This window comes from Dreissena polymorpha, chromosome 12 (assembly GCF_020536995.1).
Source record: "Dreissena polymorpha isolate Duluth1 chromosome 12, UMN_Dpol_1.0, whole genome shotgun sequence".
NCBI lineage: Eukaryota > Metazoa > Mollusca > Bivalvia > Myida > Dreissenidae > Dreissena > Dreissena polymorpha.
This window is the reverse complement of record NC_068366.1, coordinates 21637526-21655801: the sequence shown is the minus strand read 5'-3', so window position 1 is coordinate 21655801 and position 18276 is coordinate 21637526. Positions and strand designations below refer to the sequence as shown.

General features: G+C 31.8%; 1 protein-coding gene across 1 annotated transcript; it reads right to left on the bottom strand.

Moving 5' to 3' along the window:
* Positions 1–3057: 3057 nt before the first annotated feature.
* Positions 3058–16580, bottom strand: LOC127853861 (uncharacterized). Its single transcript, XM_052388661.1, has 3 exons — positions 16218–16580; positions 4128–4200; positions 3058–3298 (listed from the first exon to the last, which is right to left on the bottom strand). Exons 1-3 carry the CDS (start codon positions 16312–16314, stop codon positions 3139–3141), a joined length of 330 nt encoding a protein of 109 aa, XP_052244621.1. The 5' UTR covers positions 16315–16580; the 3' UTR covers positions 3058–3138.
* Positions 16581–18276: the final 1696 nt, after the last annotated feature.

Here is an 18276-nt window from a genome sequence, read left to right as displayed (position 1 = left end):
ATTGTTGAATGTTGAAACACGAACGACAACTCTGCTAGGAGAATGTTATCAGTGAAAATCAACGAGCAATCTCCTACGCAGTGGCGAATGCCCAAGAAAAGTAATTGAAAAATTGAGTTATCTCAATCGGACTGGCTCGGTCTTTTACATAGGTCGCCATTATGAAGAATTTTTTGATGGTTATCATACCTTAGACGATGCCGTTCCAGCATCGTCAAAAATCTTCTTCATCTTGTAAGCGAAATTTCATATTTTTCTCAACTTCAAGGGGAGATGATTCTGAACTTATTCTTACGTTGCTCATTTACGATAGGGGTTGAGTGCTCATTGACATGAAAACACTGTTAAAGTTTGAAAAAATTGAATGAAAACTGTAAATTGCATAAAGAAGCTGCATTTCACAATACTTTGAAATTCAGTAAAAGATCATAATATATTTATTGCTCCGATATTCATCATTTCCTATAGGGTTCGAGTAATACTGATATAAAAACACTTAGCAAGTTTAGAAAGACTCAGACGAAATGTGTGAAATCTTTTAAACAAGTGGAAATTGTTTATTTTGTCAAATTTAATAGAAAAAAATCTGGGTTTTTTTTGTCCCGATGTTTCTCATTTTAAATGAGGTAAAAATGCTCATTGATATTAAGGCACTGTAAGTTTGAAAAGAATCTGAAGAAAATGTTGACATAATAACCTAACCAAGCAGTTTTTCACTTTTATTTTTTAATTCAAAGAGACATAATTCTTGACTTATGGTCCGATATTGCTCATATAAAGTTTGGGTTGGGTCCTCATTGATAAAAAAAACCTGTGCAAGGTTGGGAACAATCGGATGAAAATTTTGGACTTCAAACAACGATTTCAAAATTTCTCAACTTCTAAGGAAGATAACTATGGACGTAATGGTCGGATAATGCTATAGGGTGCATACCACCTGGATAGTAATACGTGTCGTGCTTCGCGCTCTATATGTGGTTCTTAAACAAAAACTCCGAGGAGTGCTCGACTCTAGGAAAACGGGTTGCTGGGACACAGCTCCTCCTTGATAAGCGGCTGCTTCCTTTATCGCAACTCATTGTTACAATCAATAATACGTGTCGCGCTTCGCGCTCTATATGTGGTAGGGATAGTACTTAGGGCCTATTATAGACAACCATTAAAATACTTGGATAATAGATGTGTTGCTTGCATTTATTTGTTAAAATAAAAACACGTGTATTTTTATAAGATATTTAAATGATGTAAGAAATTTTAATTAACGTTGTCACCACGCGGCATCCATTAATTTTAATAAAAGTGTCCAATTGTAGTAAAATGGATTTTAAAATGTCTACATAAAATAAAGCTTTATTATATGTATTAACCTGACAGAAAACAATTGTCAGTCGCCGAACTGTTCCGTTCGTGCCGTAACCCGGGATTGAACCGATGCCTTTAGATGATTGTTGCGTAAACAACTTCAGTCTAACGTTCTCCCAACTGAGCTATTCCGGCTGACATCATTTACGTACTGCTATTTGGTAAAGTTGTGTATAGAGATCGTTATTATATGTCTATTAATAAACTAATATATTGTACGTTTTCGTACCACTACGCCTTCCAATAAACTTGCTTGCGCGATAGGTCATCAAATATCGTACTACATTGATTCTCTACTAAATAAGCAGTTTAGATAAACAAAAAAAACAAACCTTTATTATGTTTTGTTTTTTATACAAAACCAGAAAGTTTCGCGAATTTGCCCTGTGATCTTTCCCGTGTGATTAGTTGTGGATCAGTTATTAAGTAAAACTATTAGCTTTGCATTATTGGCAATACATGTTGTAATAAATTTAATAGGCACAAATGCACTACTTATTTACACTAATTTACACAAAAAAAATCACCACTTTGCAAGATATTCTTTAAACTAAAATATATACATTGATCCGTTAAATAACTTCTCCTACCATAAGCGAAAAACAAATGCATTACATACTAGTCGGCGCTCTCAAGAGCGACGCCAATAGTAGTCTTTCGAGCACCTGATGTGTGAAGTTTGTTCACAAATTTTACGAAAATAAACTCTTATTAATATATCAACTCATCACGCAATGCATGTGATTCCTACATAAGTTGGAATGTTATGGTTCAAATTACAAGAGTGTTCTCAGACATCGATCAATATTTATTTAAATTTGGGGAAAATCACTTGGCTGTGATAGTCCATTGGCATGCGTCGCACAAGTTTATTCACGGAGACAAATTAAATCGTGCGATACAAACCACCGAAACATGACGACCATGAAAAACCCTATTCATTTTTTACATTTAACCGATGAAAACATCATTATATGTTAGAAAGCCAACACATGTTTTACTGTATTAATACGAAAAACATTTGTAATCATTTCAAATAATGAAATATCTCGATAAGAAAAAGTGAAAATAATTTTAAATTAAGAAAAGATGAACTTATATTTAAGGAATTTCTTCTTCAAGTATAAACATACATTATTTGTTTTTTTTGTTCTCTAGCAACAAATGTTTTTCAATTAATAAAAATTAACCATTTTCCTAACAAAACACTGAATAGAATATGAATAGACTATTACGAATTTTTAACTGCATGTAATGTGTTTACACAATATTTGAGCAGTAATGTTAGTTTGCAGCAGGTATTGCAGGAAAAACAACGTACGTTTATGAAATATAATTTAAACATGTAATTCGGTTGCCAGCATTCTTCGCCGTGTTCAGTAGTATTTCAGCGGTTAATGAACTATAGAACACTTATCAAGAGATATAGGGTTTAAGAGTCACATTGTCTCAAGTAACTGACGAATTCCATACTTGTATCGAGGAAGAGAGATGAACGTTGATACGATTTCGTTACCAAGACAATAAACACATCAGTTATATATCCGGGTCGGGGATCGGATCTGAAAGTATAGAGCTTTACCAACATAGATAGCCGGCCAGATATTTACGATTGATTTCAAAATTTAGTAAATGTGATGTACAATTGTAACTTGATCGTGTAGAATTGTTAAGAAATAATGAAAACAATTCCTATGGCAATGCGCATCTTTATTTCACAGTTAAGAAAAGCGAATACAACATTATTTTCTTGCGGGCGACTTACAGTAAGCACCTTCAGCCCCACAGGCGGCTAACACATTTACAATTTTGTCCCCAAAGATTGCATCTACAAGAGAGTCCAGAACAGCAGCGTTTATCACGTTGGTCCGTCCAGGCAATACATTGGCTGTTCCATTGTCTGCAAACGACCCGTTTGTACTTGGAGTAGGACTTTCTGAAACGAAACGTTTATGTTTTAAATGGGGACATTATATTTTGTCCGCTTTCGACATTGCTTAGGAATTGTATCATTCGGAAATAGAGTGTCGGCATATTTATATTGAAACGTGCAGTAATTTTCTTCAAAGTGGACATATCGTTTATACAGTATTTGAAAGAGTAGAAACAAATGGCTGAAAGATGCAATCCGATTATTGTGCACAATTAATTTTACGGAGAGCGAACTACACTCGTTTTATCAAGAAGCCGCTGATTATGGTGGCTTTTTTCTATTTGCTAGTTCTTCAGGATGACCTTAGCCGAGTTTGCATTAGTCGTATATGTAATATTTACGCCATAGTATATTCTATATCTTGAACAATAAATTCTGTTAGGCTTTTATGTTATTTTAAGTATATCAACTTTTTTCCAATTGAAAATGAAATTTTAAGGTACAGCAAGCCTATAAGACATCGATTCAATACCTTGTTTAACTAAATAAGGGTTTAATGTAAATTGAATATTAGTGTACTTAATTCCATATTTATGGCAAAAAGAAACACTATGCTTATTTTTTCTATATATAAATGTTTATATATAAAGTATGTGCAGTCCAGTAAAATTAACAAAAATGTTGACTAAAAGGCCACTATAAACATGACAAATGTGTTGTATGAACGATTATTGGGATAATCATTGATATACTTTTATTCTATGATACATATTCTTTCAAAAACACATACATCTAACAATCATAAATCTATATTAGCCCTAATCCCACGTTTGCTGTACACCCTACCCAATCCCACGTTTGCTGCACACCCTATTGCTCTATATATGCTTACTTTTGAACATGGCGAAATGTTTCCAAGGCGTCTGTATCATATGAAGCAACGTCTGTGTAAAGGGGCTGGTAATCTGAAAACATGTAGTATATTTGTGATCCATATTAAGTATTTATATTATTGTGCTGATGAAGAACATTCATTACAAAACATTTGTATTAATGTCTGAGTTTATTCTAAGTATTCGCATGCATTCTACTGTTTCATGAAATATGAAAAGTACAACCCAAACAAACATACTCGTATATTTTTTTATAAAATAATAGGAATCCCAAAATGACGATTATTTTCGTGGCGCAATCATGTGATATTTTAACTCTATGCTGATACGTTTGATCTTTTTTCGAGATTTCCGCAACAATTGGTAATATTTCTGTCAAAGCCAATTATGTTAAAGCTTCTTCCTGGTCTTGAAAAAATAAGACATTCCTTAGCTATCTGTATTGATCATGCTTTCATGCAACTGAACATTATTGAAACTCTATTTCAAACTCATCGACATTCGTCTGGGAATAATTATTTGGACAGAGAACTTGAGTGGTGTCGGTCCCATATGCAAGGGAAATATTCTTAAAGAACACGCACAGTTTATTTAATAGAATGTATACACAAAGTTTGTCATCTGCACTTGAACAACGTCAAACTAATCATAAAGCGCCATTATCAGTCATTGTGTTAGGAATAATTATTATAGAATAGAAATTTGATGGATTAAATCAGCCTCATAAAAGGTTTCTCAGCTAGTTTGCTCTCCTTGGACGTCAACTAAAAAATCGCATCTAATTTTATTGTAGGTGGTACATCACTTTATGATAGTGTAACACATATGATATTTTTCATGAGTCCAGTACATTATATTATATGGGAAATTGCTACAACAATAAGTGCGAGGAATTGCATTAAAAGGGTATGGTTTACAGCTTTCCGACGGTGGAAAGGAATATTAACAATTATAGGAATATAAAGCAGTGTTTATTATCATGTGTTTTTTTCATCCTTGTCTTCGTACATTAAGCATATGTTTCTGTTAATGATATATTCTTAGCGCATAGTGTTTGATTGCTAAGACTATAACATCCTATCTTCACTAGTTACAAATTCCAGGATATTCAAAATAGAAATTTATTGAATGACCTAGTTGCAATGTACATGTGTTTTATTTGATTTCAAGAAAACGATATTTCTTAGAATGCCTTCTGAAAATTTCACACATACATAACAATCCACAGAACTGCAAAATTCTAATTCATTTGAAACATTAGTTCAAACTCTTATAAATTTCAGAAAGATATCAGGACTTAACATCAACGCATCAAAATCTACAGTCATGAGAATCGGATCACTAAAAAACTCTAACATCAAATACAGCACAGAAAACAAATTTATTTGGAAATCTGATGGGAAAAAACGTTAGGTATACATTTTTATAATCAGCATAAATTAAACATAGACAACAATTTAATTTCAAAAATGAAAGAATTTGAATGCTGTTTAAAACAATGACAACATAGGAAACTCACTCTTATGGGGAAGGTCACAATAATAAAAACATTTGCGCTACCAAAATTAATTTTCCCCTTTTCTGTTCTCCCTAACATATCTAAAACAAAGTTATAGAAGGATCAAAAACAGCATATTTGAATTCATACGGGACAATAAGCCAGACAAAATTAAAAGAAAGCGTTTAAGACAAAAAAAATAACATTGTGGCATTAAACTTACGGATATTGATTGCTTTCTAAATGCCATAAAAGCGAGCTGGGTAAAACGATATCTGTGTATAAATAATAAAGGTAAATGGAAAACTCTATTGGAATAAAAACTAAACAAATTCGGTAACTGTCTTATATTTGAAAGCAATATAGATGATTCTTTAATACAAAATGTTAGTAAAAATAATGTGTTCTTAAAAGATTTACTTACATCCTGGCCAAGTATTAAGAATCAATATAATGTTTCAAAACGTTTTCCCATATGTAAACATGTAATACGAAATGATAAATGCATAAAGGTAAATAACATTTCTTTCTTTTTGACAAACTGGTATAACTATGATTTAAAACTATCGGTCAGTTTTACAACTATCGAAAAAATACTTATTATACATTTGATGAGTTAAAATATTTATACAATATTGACTCTAATGATGTTTTAAACTTCTACTCACTAATTTCTGCTATACCAATGTAATATAAATCAATATTGTATACGCAAGGAATCAATGCATAAACTATTTCAGAGAAAACTTTTGTTGATAAAATAGAAAACTCTAAACAGGTAAACAAAACTCTCTTCAATAAACAGTTACAATCACAAAGTAAAACCGATGATAGTATAGAAAGAAAATGGTATTCATGCCTTTATCTAAGCGAAACGTCAACTGGAGAACAATATATACACTTCCATTTAAAAGTCAACAATATATACTTACTTACGTAACTTTCAATTCAAGTTCTTATCAAGCATCATTCCAACAAATAAGTTTCTTACGAAATGTAAACTAACGAATAGCAGTCTGTGTGATTTTTGTCAAGAAAGCGTTAAAACAACCGATTTCTTTTTGGAATGTTCACGTATCCAAATTCTTTGGACAGAACTGCAAACGTTCCTAAAACGAGTGAAAATTGACACTGAAATAAATAAAACATCTGCTTTCCTTGGAAATACCGAAATTGAATTACACAGTGAAGTTCTCATTTTTTTATCATTTTGATAGAAGTATTGATATTCAAAATGAAAATAAAAAAAATGTATTCCAAAATTTAACCTTTTGTTAAATTATTTTAAGTTAAGGATACAGACAGAAGAAGAAATTGCCCTTTTTAAAAACAAAATTGAAATAGACAAACAAAAATGGATCCACATCAATCAATATGTTTAAGTGAGACTTATATTCATATACAGTTTTCATATAACAATGCCCATACAATTACTAAAACATTGTTGTCGTATTTGTTCGCCTTTTTGTTTTCGTTATTTATCAACTGTATTGGTAATTGTAAAGTAAAGAAACAAAGGATGAAAGAAATTACTGTTAGTGTTATATATATCCATAATACAAACTGTTAAACATGTCATAAAGTATATGTTGTGTGATATGTATCAGCGTGTAATTGTGTGTGTTTATGAATATATGTGAGAAAGGAAGTATACTTAGCATAAGAGAAATGTAAAATTAACTTCTATGTTTTATATTGTGTTATTTATGTTCATATGTTTTTCTTTTCTCGCCTGTATATGCGTGCATGTTTATGTATGTGTTTTTGAATATGCGTGTGCATGCGTGTGGTTAAGAGAGTTGGTACTTTATGGAAATGTAAAACCACTCATTTTTGTACATTACTACTTTGCGAAATTGATGACTTCATAAGACTGCATTAATAAATGAGAAAAGAAAAAAAATCTAAATTTCAAACATTAAAACTAGTTTGCTTTGTGGTACTGACGGCATTATCTAAGCACACACACGTGTGTAAAGCTACACCCGCCAATTATGTGAAATGAACAAAGTTAGCAATAATAGTCCAGAAAATATAGCAGTAGTGAAAAACTTGTTTTCATTCAACACTTTTAAAACAAAACACGAAAAACTTACAATGAACAAAACTGGAATTGAGCCTTGGAACGGTCAATGCAAAGCATTTAATCTGTCTATCTCCATTTGTAAATGTAATGTCTAGTTGGGCTAACCAAGCATATATATATACACATACATCTACGTATCAATATAATCTGCATGCTTTTGAGTGACTGGTGTAAATATTTTATATTCATCAACAGTAAATGCCATACAATAGATAGTCTGATCTGATAAAAAAGGCAAAAGTAAAATAAACACGAACGGTTTCTTCACGTACGGTAGAAGTAATCAATCATAAAGTGTCAATATCAATCGCTAAATACACCAAGAATCTGATTGCAGCGTTACGTTTCATAAAGATGAATTATTTACCATACAATGCAAGAAATGTCGATAATAACATCAACATTTGTTATCTCAAAGGATTTCAAAATGCAGAAGTTTTGTAGAATCCATTTACCCCATACTCATACACAGTTGGAGCTAACTTTCAAGAAACAATGATTACCATCGTATATCATCGATTAACGCGATCGAGATTATTAATCGCTGCCTGGTTATCATTCAACGATTAGCGTGATATATATGACAATGACGATGTTATAGCATTCTATTAAGAGGTTCTTGTTCACAATTGGGCAAACTGGCAAAATTCTAAAAACAGTGTTCAAAAATGAAAGGGAACATGATATTCATACAAGCAAACTAACACTGCTGAATAAGAAAATTGTTTAAAATATATGCTCATTTACTGATAACCTTTTATCGTTATCTTAGAAATTCTAAAGCATGTGTAACTTTTTTCATCCTTGAGTTATTAAAAATGTGTATTACCAAAATAGGGTTTAACCTAAAATTAATGTTACAAATCTTGCTCGGTGAAGCGATAATGGCTTAGCATGTGCTTTAAGAGGTCGGGATCAATCCCCATCGCCATTATCAGTGTTAACTATTCTAAACAATTCGTTTCATTAACAAATTAAAGGAATGCTATTTTTCCTACTTCAATAGTTACCTTATGTCGTAATATATGTATATGCAATCAATTTACAAAGACATGTGCATGCATATACTTTTTTACCGTATGATTTTGTGTTTTAACTGTGTAATAACTATCAGAACACAAACTTGAAACGGTCAATCCAGAGAAATCAGGGTTTAAACTGGTTTAAGGTCTAGCCGAACGTCACACTTGCCTCAGAATGAATCACCAATCAAACGCGCAACGATTTTATTCACATGTTCATATTCAGAAAATGAAAACATGGATACCAAAACTTGGCAGGCGAATCGAATACAAATAATGAAGTGCCCTAATGTCGTAAGTACATGAAATTTATTCAAAACGATAAGGGGATAATGTTTAAAGCTTACACTTTCAACAAATATTGCACATCTATTATACCACATTCATATAACGCCATTTTCATACTCGAGATGTGCGTTCAAAGGCGCTTCACATTTGTTTATCTATAAAATGTATTCAACTATCAAGTTAGCGATGTATCTACATACATGTTTTAAACAAACTTGGTGTAAGGCAGATCGTAAATACGTTTCAATCACAAAACAAACAAAGCTTTAAGGCATTTCATATAGTACCGGAAGCACTAAGTGTGTACTTAATGTATGCAAACATATGTATACAAGCTGACGGGAAGTACTTTAGAGTATCAGGAACTTTTATTCAATTGTACTGTATACACTGACGACGTACGATATGTTATAGTCTATGTGTATTCGATTTAATGTGCCATTAAACAAAGTGCTTACAGGAATATGTCTGGTCTTTTCAAGACGATTGCATTGTAAACTAGCCACATTATAATTAATTAAATTCGATACACTCATATTCATCTGACATATCACTTTATTATTTCCGTATAAATATTTCATACGAAAATGAAACATAATGGAATGCCGACTGTCCTTGACATGTCAATGATTTTCTCATTAGTTATTTTACAAAAAGCTTGTTTAAAGACATTCTATATGTATTATATAGTTAAGAGTCATATGTTTAGTCGTATTGTACTGTGAACGCACAGTTTTGCGAAATAATAGAATAGTATTGGAACGTTTTAAATAGAAAATGTAATGACTTTGGTGGTGACCCTATTCATGATCTATATTTAGAATCTTATCCGGATTATTTGATTATTAAATTCAAGAAGTCTACTACCAAAATTACATGAAATTGATTATGTAGCTCGACGTTCTAAGGCTGCATGTATTTGTGTCTCTGAAACCTGGCTAGATGACTCTGTTCCAGATTCGGAAGTAAATATTAACAACTACTCTATTCAGTGAAGGGATCGAAACAGACATGGCGGTGGTGTTTGTATATACGTCAGGAAGGACTTATCCTATAATGTTCGTTCCGATTTGAATCGCGATGATCTTGAAGCTATATGGATTGACATTTTATTACCGAAATCTAAACCTATTTTATGTGGTGCTCTGTATAGACCTTCTTTACAACAGAACGTTTATACCAGTCTAGAATCTTTGTTCTCTTCATGCAATGATTTTTTAGAACATGAATCTATTTTACTGGGTGATTTTAACACTGATGTGTCCAGGAACAAATGTAATACGCTTTTAAAGTGTTTCAAATCATTTATTAATATGTTTCATTACAAACAACTGATTTCAGAACCAACTAGAGCTTGTTCTACCATTGAAACCATAATTGATTTGATAATGGTTTCTAATATTGACAACATTACTCAGTCAGGTGTAATTCACACTTCCTTTAGTGATCATAGTTTAATATTTTGTACTAGGAAAGTTAGTAAAATTCCTATTAGTTCTTATAACCATGTTACTTTAAGATCTTTAAAAAATTATAATACAGAAGATTTTCAGGCAAGTCTTTTAGCCATTGACTGGACTCCTGTTCTGTTGTGTGAAAGTGTTAATGAAGCTTGGTGTATTTTTAAACATCTATTTTTATCTGTGATTGACAACATAGCTCCTGTAAAACAGACTAGAATTAAGCAGAGAACAGAACCTTGGATAGACTCAGACATTCTCAGTGCTATGAATGACAGAGACAAGGCCTTTTACAATTATAAAAAGGATATAAGTGTAGATAATTATAACACATTTAAGACTCTTAGAAATAAAGTTCAGTTACTTGTTAAAAATGCCTAAAAAGATTATTTTAACAATTTACTTGATCAAAATAAAAATGATTCATCATCCTTATGGAAAACTCTTAAAAATCTTGGTTTGCCTTCCAAGATAGGTTCAGCAACATCTGGCTCCAACATGTGTTTAAACATTAATAATAATATTTGTTTTGAAAAGAATCTTATTGCTGAAACATTTAATGAATTCCATACAACTATTGCATGTAAACTTGTTGCAAAATTACCTGAAAGTGTACACAAATTTGGTGTTAATTTTGTTAATTCTTTTTATGCAAATAAGGGTGTTTATGCTATTAGTTATTCTTTTTCCATTTTAACTGACAGTAAAGTCCTTAAATATTTAACTTCACTTGGTACAAAGAAAGCTACTGGCTTAGATGGCATACCTTTGCGTTTTGTCAAAGACGGGCCTCTGTTATTGTTAGTCCCTTAACTCACATCATTAATTTGTCCCTCATACAAGGTCAAGTCCCCGATGATCTTAAGACGGCAAGAGTTGTTCCCTTCTATAAAAAGGATGACAAATTATCTGTAGGTAATAACTGGCCTGTGTCCATTTTAAATGTTATTTCTAAAATCCTTGAAAAGGTAGTTTATGACCAGGTTGAATCTTATTTTAAAGATAAAAAAAATTGTATAAATTTCAGTCAGGCTTTAGAAGTGGCTTCTCCACGGATACTTGTTTAATTCACCTAACAGATTTTATCAGGTATGAAAATGATAAAGGTTATATTGTTGGCATGGTTATGTTAGATTTACAGAAGTTGTTTGATACAGTCGACCACTCAATTCTTCTCATGAAGCTTCAAGCATCCGGTCTTAGTGATGGCGTTTTAAACTGGTTCAAATCATACTTGTGGGATAGAAACCAGCTTGTTGATGTTTCCGGTACCTTTTCTTCTAAGGCCAGTATAACCTGTGGTGCACCCCAAGGCTTAATCCTTGGACCCCTTCTTTTTCTAATTTACGTGAATGATATGTCAGCTGTGGTTAAAAATAAATTGATATTATATGCTGATGATTCTGGAATCCTTGTTTCTGGTAAAAGTGTACTTAATGTTGAAAAGGCAATAACAGATGATATGAACTTGGTTAGCCAATGGTTGATCGACAATAAGTTGTCATTGCACTTAGGTAAAACTGAGTCAATTGTGTTTGGGTCCAAGCAAAAACTTAGGTCACAATCTAGCATTGATATATCTTGTAATGGTACACCCATTGCTTCTACATCATCCGTTAAGTATCTTGGAATAACCCTCGACCAAAACCTTTCTTTCTGCTCAATGGCTGAGTCTCTTTTGAGGCCAATTCTAGGTTAAAATTCCTTTATCGTAAGAAAGATTTCCTTACTTTGCATACGAAGAATCTTCTTGTAATGTCACTGATTCAGTGTCATTATGATTATGCTTGTTCTGTTTGGTATAATAGTATAACTAAGTCTTTAAGAAGTAAGTTACAAACCTGTCAAAATAAGTTAATTAGGTTTGTTCTTGACCTTGATTGTAGAGTTCATATTGACCAATCTCACTTTAAGTCCCTCAACTGGTTACCAGTTCACATGAATGTAAATCAAATAATGTTATGTCATGTCTTCAAAATAAGAAATGGCCTTTTTCCAGATTACTTGAGTGAATACTTTGTTTCCCAAGATTCTATGCATAATTACAGCACTGGACTTAGTAAAAAGGGTGGGTATTGTTTACCCAAGGTCAAATGTCATGGTTCCAAATCATTTTCTTTTAACAGCATTAAACTCTGGAACTCTTTACCTGAGTCACTCACAGAGGTCAACAGGTTAGAAGGCTTTAAGGTTGCCATTAAAAGTCATTTAATGAATAATATTTAATTTTTTATATATGTGTATCTTTTCACTTTTAATAAGCAGATATTAACTTCGGCTTAGGTTTATATTTAATAATTATTAGTTCAAACTTCATAACATACATTTTAGCAATATATTTAATTTAGATAATTCATGATACCTCATATTATCAAATTACAACTGTCAAAATATCTATGTGTTGCAATAATTGATAACATTATCAATTGATCTTAGTTTCCAGCTCCTGTCATATTTTCTGAGCACTACTGTGATAATTAGTTTGATCTCTTTTGAACGGTGATATATATTGTTTATTTCATTAAATAATTATTTTACAATGAACATAGTTATGTTTAAGGTCAACATAGTTATGTTTGAGGTCTGCCTCTTTTGTCATGCCACCAATAATAAGGACCTTAATGGAAATAAGGGCTTGCTCTTTTTTGTGTTATCCTTGGTTTGGTGAGCATGTCATAGTTTATTGTATATGATATAGTTTTTAATAATTGCTTATTATTTTATTCTATGTTATGTTGTAAACTGTGTATATGCTTCCTATGCCGAAATAAATCTATCTATCTATCTATTTTGTTAATGGTAGTTTGACACCACCTGAGGCATAAGAAGCCTGTAGGAAGATTATGTTAGTTCAGCAGTTCAGTTTTGCATTAAGATGGTTTCCAGTGGACAATGAGATGGTTCTTGAACATTTCCCCTGTTTCAATCAATGCTTTCATTCATGTCGTAATATATGTTCATACAATCAATTTACAAAGCATGTACTTTCATATAATTATTTAATCATATGTCTTGTGTTTTGATTGTGTTATAACTATCAATACACATACTAGTTACTATATAATTCCTTCTTCCTTTTTAATCTTCCTTTAAAACTTCAAATGTAAGTTTACTTTACTTAAACATTTATTGCATACTGAATTTGGTATAACAGAAAAAAGTCTTAACAAAGTTTTCAGATTTAAAGCTACAATGTCTTTAACTTTAATTACAGTGTTCCAATAACATCAAATTGTATAATGTACGATTTGCTAGTTGCATTTATAATGAACATCATTGAACAAAAATCGACTTTAAACAAAGAGTGAAGTTTAACAATATATCGAATATTCAAATTACAAAACAAACATTATCAAGTTAACACAATTTGCAAGTTTAATATAAAATGATGGTTGCTAGTTAAAAATCACTTTGTTAATGCGAGTATCAATCACATATATATTGAGAGTTGCTAGGTTAACAACAGTTTTTTTCTTGAAATGAAGTCTTATGATTGTTAAAAAAAACAACTTTATTTTATTAACGTGTTGTGTGCATAAACATTACTAGCAAATTTTAGGCCAACCTTAAATCACAGAAAATTTTGAATATTTTATTGAAATATTAATTTAATGGCTGATATCTGCCATATCATTATTATGTGTTTCCGGATTTAAGGGCGATAAGGCAGCATTACACCAGAACGTCTAACATATAATCCGAAACGGCAAATATACCTTAAAGAACGACAGCAAGACATACTTGTTCCTTCATTTCTCCCAATGTTTTGCGAGTTGCGCCTCTGAATTGTTGTTCTGATGTGCAAGCGGGTTTAAAAAGGTGAATATACGCCAAAAGGAAAAAAATCATATAATCTCTTATTTCGTGTTGGTGTGTTGGCGGGTATGAAAGGCAAATATTACTGCCGACACGAAAGTAATAATATTATTTGCTTTTTTATGTCGGTATGTTTTCGCTTTAAGAACCCTAAAGCATGACTATTCGAAATAATGGCAAATGCCATTATTGTCATTTTAGCGGGTATATGTGTTGTTATTTTGGATTTGAACGAGAAAATCTCTATGTCGTACCCAGAACGACGGTTACTTTCGTTTGCCGTTCTGGTGTGTTGTCGCCTTTCAGTTAGAATGATACGAAAAAAAGCAGCCACGCCACTAGATAATGCTGTGAATGCGTCCAAATTGTTAATATAAAACAGTTATTATCCCACCAACAAGGTGCGTAACCCATGGTAAAGCCGTATGCAAACTTCCTTTGTGTTTACTTGTTTAAACTCCTAGGTTTAACATTTACCGCACTAAGGCGCTGATCTAGCTTACGTTTTATTTTTATTGTTGAGCTTTATATTATGTCCTATGTCCTATGTCCAACAATAAAAGCTGAAATAACAAGAATTTTTATCCTGATAATGTTTCTGCAATTCCATAGTGCCTTCATGATATTGACCTACGTAATATAGAAGCTAAAGTTATGAAACATCTACTGTCATATTAAGCAATATGAGAAGGAGCAGTGGGATTTTTCACCAATAAATAAATAGTTACTACGCGACACTTATTTGTACTTGCAAATCGTTATTTTAGTGCTGTAAATGCTGGCTACTTCAAGACAATTAATTAAGAAACAATTCAGAACATCAATAAACACTTAATGCGCAAGTATTAAACCGATATGTTCAACTTTATTGCTATAAATGAAGGCGTTTCAGACAAAGATTGCATGCCATGAAACATATTATTTAGAAAATCCGTGCCTTTCATTAACGGAGCTGTCAACCAGAATGACAAAGAAAATAAAAGTTCTAAAATACCGTATTTTTTTACAATTATTAGTTTATATAGTATATATTGACTAAAATATCAATATCACGACTGGTAATACATTACTTAAAAAAAGTTGTTAAGTTTTCATATTATCAGTATATTCGGTAATACAATTTAACGATTTTAAATCGAATGTACATCGCGTAAAAAGGTGAAATTATGATATACACACTATAAATAACGCAATAAGATTGATCATTTTATTTATAAAATATATACAATTTACTATGCATGCGAAATTTGCTGGGTTTACCACATGAAGATGATGATCAATCTATTTACGTTATTTATAGTTAATTGGTAGTTACCTGGTAAACATACCCAGTAAAAAAATTACCGAATAATGTATACTGAAAATATGAAAGCTTGAAAAAAAAATCAAGTAATGTAATGTACCAGTCGTGATATTTTAATCAATATAAACTAATAATTGTGAATACGGTTTTTTAGAACTTTTATTTTCTTCTGTCTGGTTGACAGCTCCTTTAAGTGAAATACACAGTGAAACGGTAGATTTTATTGACCTGGACGTTTTGGGTTTGAATTTACAATCTAATAAATATTGGGACTTAGTTTTTACTTCCATTTGAATGTTTTAACACTTTTGAAACTGTTTCAGTCGTTTTTAACTAATATGAAATTCATCATTAATAATGATAATGTTATTTTAGTATACCATTTCAACGCTGAAAAGGTTAATACTGGTAACACCCTTATTTTTAAACAGATACCATCGACTCAAAATGTAATGAAACACTATCGAAGTCATTATATTTCATCAATTAATGTTACAATGTGGAATGTATTTAGGTGTATAAAGATTGGTGGATAAACTGTTAATACCTCAGACTAAATAGTGATGGTTAGAACAAACCAGGTAAACAATAAACTGAACTACATCGATGTCCTTACCTGAATCTATTTCCAATTTATCATATGGTAGTTCCGAAGAGCAGAATTGAAACATGTATAGCACCAATAGCAATATTGCTGTAAATTTCCGCATCATTTCCTTAACGTTGTTAGCCTCCTGCTACTTACTATCCATCACAAATTGTTTTTATACCTCTCTCCTGAAAGAACAATTTTTCTGCAAATATTCGACACAATTCCAAATATTAGAAATCTGCGTTTCCAATACGCAAGAATAGCGAGACAGAGAAAATAAGCGGAACCGTATTGCGATGTATTTCATTCCCTTACTTGGTAGCTTCTGCGATCGATTACATGCTAATCGTGAATAATAACGAACGAATTGAATGTTCTTATTAGACATACGATGCTGGCAGTCTCTCACTCATTGTGTTATTTCGCGACAAAGATCCTGTGAATTGAACAGTTTTGTGATAACTTTGGGATAGAACACGCTCCTGTTGTAACTTCGTATTTGTTAGCAACTCATTAGAGCATTTCTATATGTAAATACATGTCATGTCGATATGACATTTCACGAGGCAAAGACAGCTACCACAGAAAACAATAACACAACAAAACACAAAAACAATGACAATGTTTGCGTCGATATGGTTGCTTCTTCACCATAACAACGGATAAACCATGGAATTCAAATCATTCATTCCATCCCTTTACCGCCAATGAAGTATCGAACTGTTCGAATGTTAATTATATGCACATTCAGTGTAATGCGTAAGCGCATATGCGAGATAAATAATATTATAAAGTAGCAAATGTTTTATATATGGTAACACGAAGAAAATCAATGCAGAAAAATGTTTTGTATGATTTTCATGAATGCATATCACTATTTAGCATCTATAGTTTATATTTATTCAATACAATTGATACCGGCTAACATGCCTAACTGAGTGTCTTTAAGATAAAACTTGAAACAAAAAATAAATTTGTAATTAAAAAATCATTTTAAATAGATCCATAAGTATTGAATATTTAGGTCAAATATACTTTTTGTAAATAAACATCGACAAGTTAGTCAAGTGTAATCGAATTATTGTTACTGAATATTTTTTAATTGCTTTTTTGGTTGGTCTATGAAGTACAAATCCGAGGATTGCCGGTTCGATTCCCGGTCAAAACAAATGACTAGTGTTAGGATCTGTCATAAACTTATGCGTACCACCATTCTAACTCTTTTCCTAATTCATTCGTCAATAAGTTCAATGTGTGTGCTCTTAGCACTGTTAAACCAACACAACCAAGATAAGTATGAGAAGATTTAGTTACCATGTGGTAGTTTAATCTGACTAAATACACTCCCGCTGAACTACGTTACAATCAGAGGTGCGTCTGTACGACAACGCGATACGGCGTCATAACTACAACGGTTTAATACGGCGTCTTTCCACAGTTTGTTGACGATACGGGAATTTGTTAAAATAAATGGTAAATAACGGTTATTTTAAATAGTTTTTGTATGTGTAAGCCAACGTTTATTTGAATACGGATATTGTGTTCCTCTTTCATAGCCTGCCATGTATTTTATTCCTATGTTATCAATAAAATGGAAGTTTTACAGACCTGTATAGACAACTCATAAAATCCTTGAATATAATTCAAAGTCTGACATTAAACAGATGAAAATGCAAACAAACGTAAGCAAGAAAGAATATTGAATCAATCTTAAAAAGATTGTCTCAAAATTAACTGCATGTAAGTGTAACGAGATAAATTTTGATTAATTAAAATGTTACGGCGTCTTACAGAGAGTGTTACAGTGCATTTACTACAACATGTTTAAGGTTACGGTATAGTATCGACACGTACTATGGGTTTCGGTAAATATCAAGTTCGATAAATTGTATTTATATAGTAAATATTGTGGAGGTTTCGGTAAAATGGATCTTTATAGAGGTATACCTACAGTGAGGTGTAAATGACACCTATTATTGGCTTTCATCAGGGGCATATATTTGCAAGCCGGTGAATATTTTTTATTGATTAATTAATGCAATGCCTACAGTAAAGAATTTAGGGGCATGAATGAGCTACCACT

Coding starts and splice junctions, on each gene's coding strand:
- LOC127853861 (XM_052388661.1), bottom strand. CDS start 16,314: ATGATGCGGAAATTTACAGCAATATTGCTATTGGTGCTATACATGTTT. Junction 4,201..16,217: donor TAAATTGGAAATAGATTCAG/GTAAGGACATCG, acceptor ACATGTTTTCAG/ATTACCAGCCCCTTTACACA. Junction 3,299..4,127: donor ACATTTCGCCATGTTCAAAA/GTAAGCATATAT, acceptor GTTTCGTTTCAG/AAAGTCCTACTCCAAGTACA.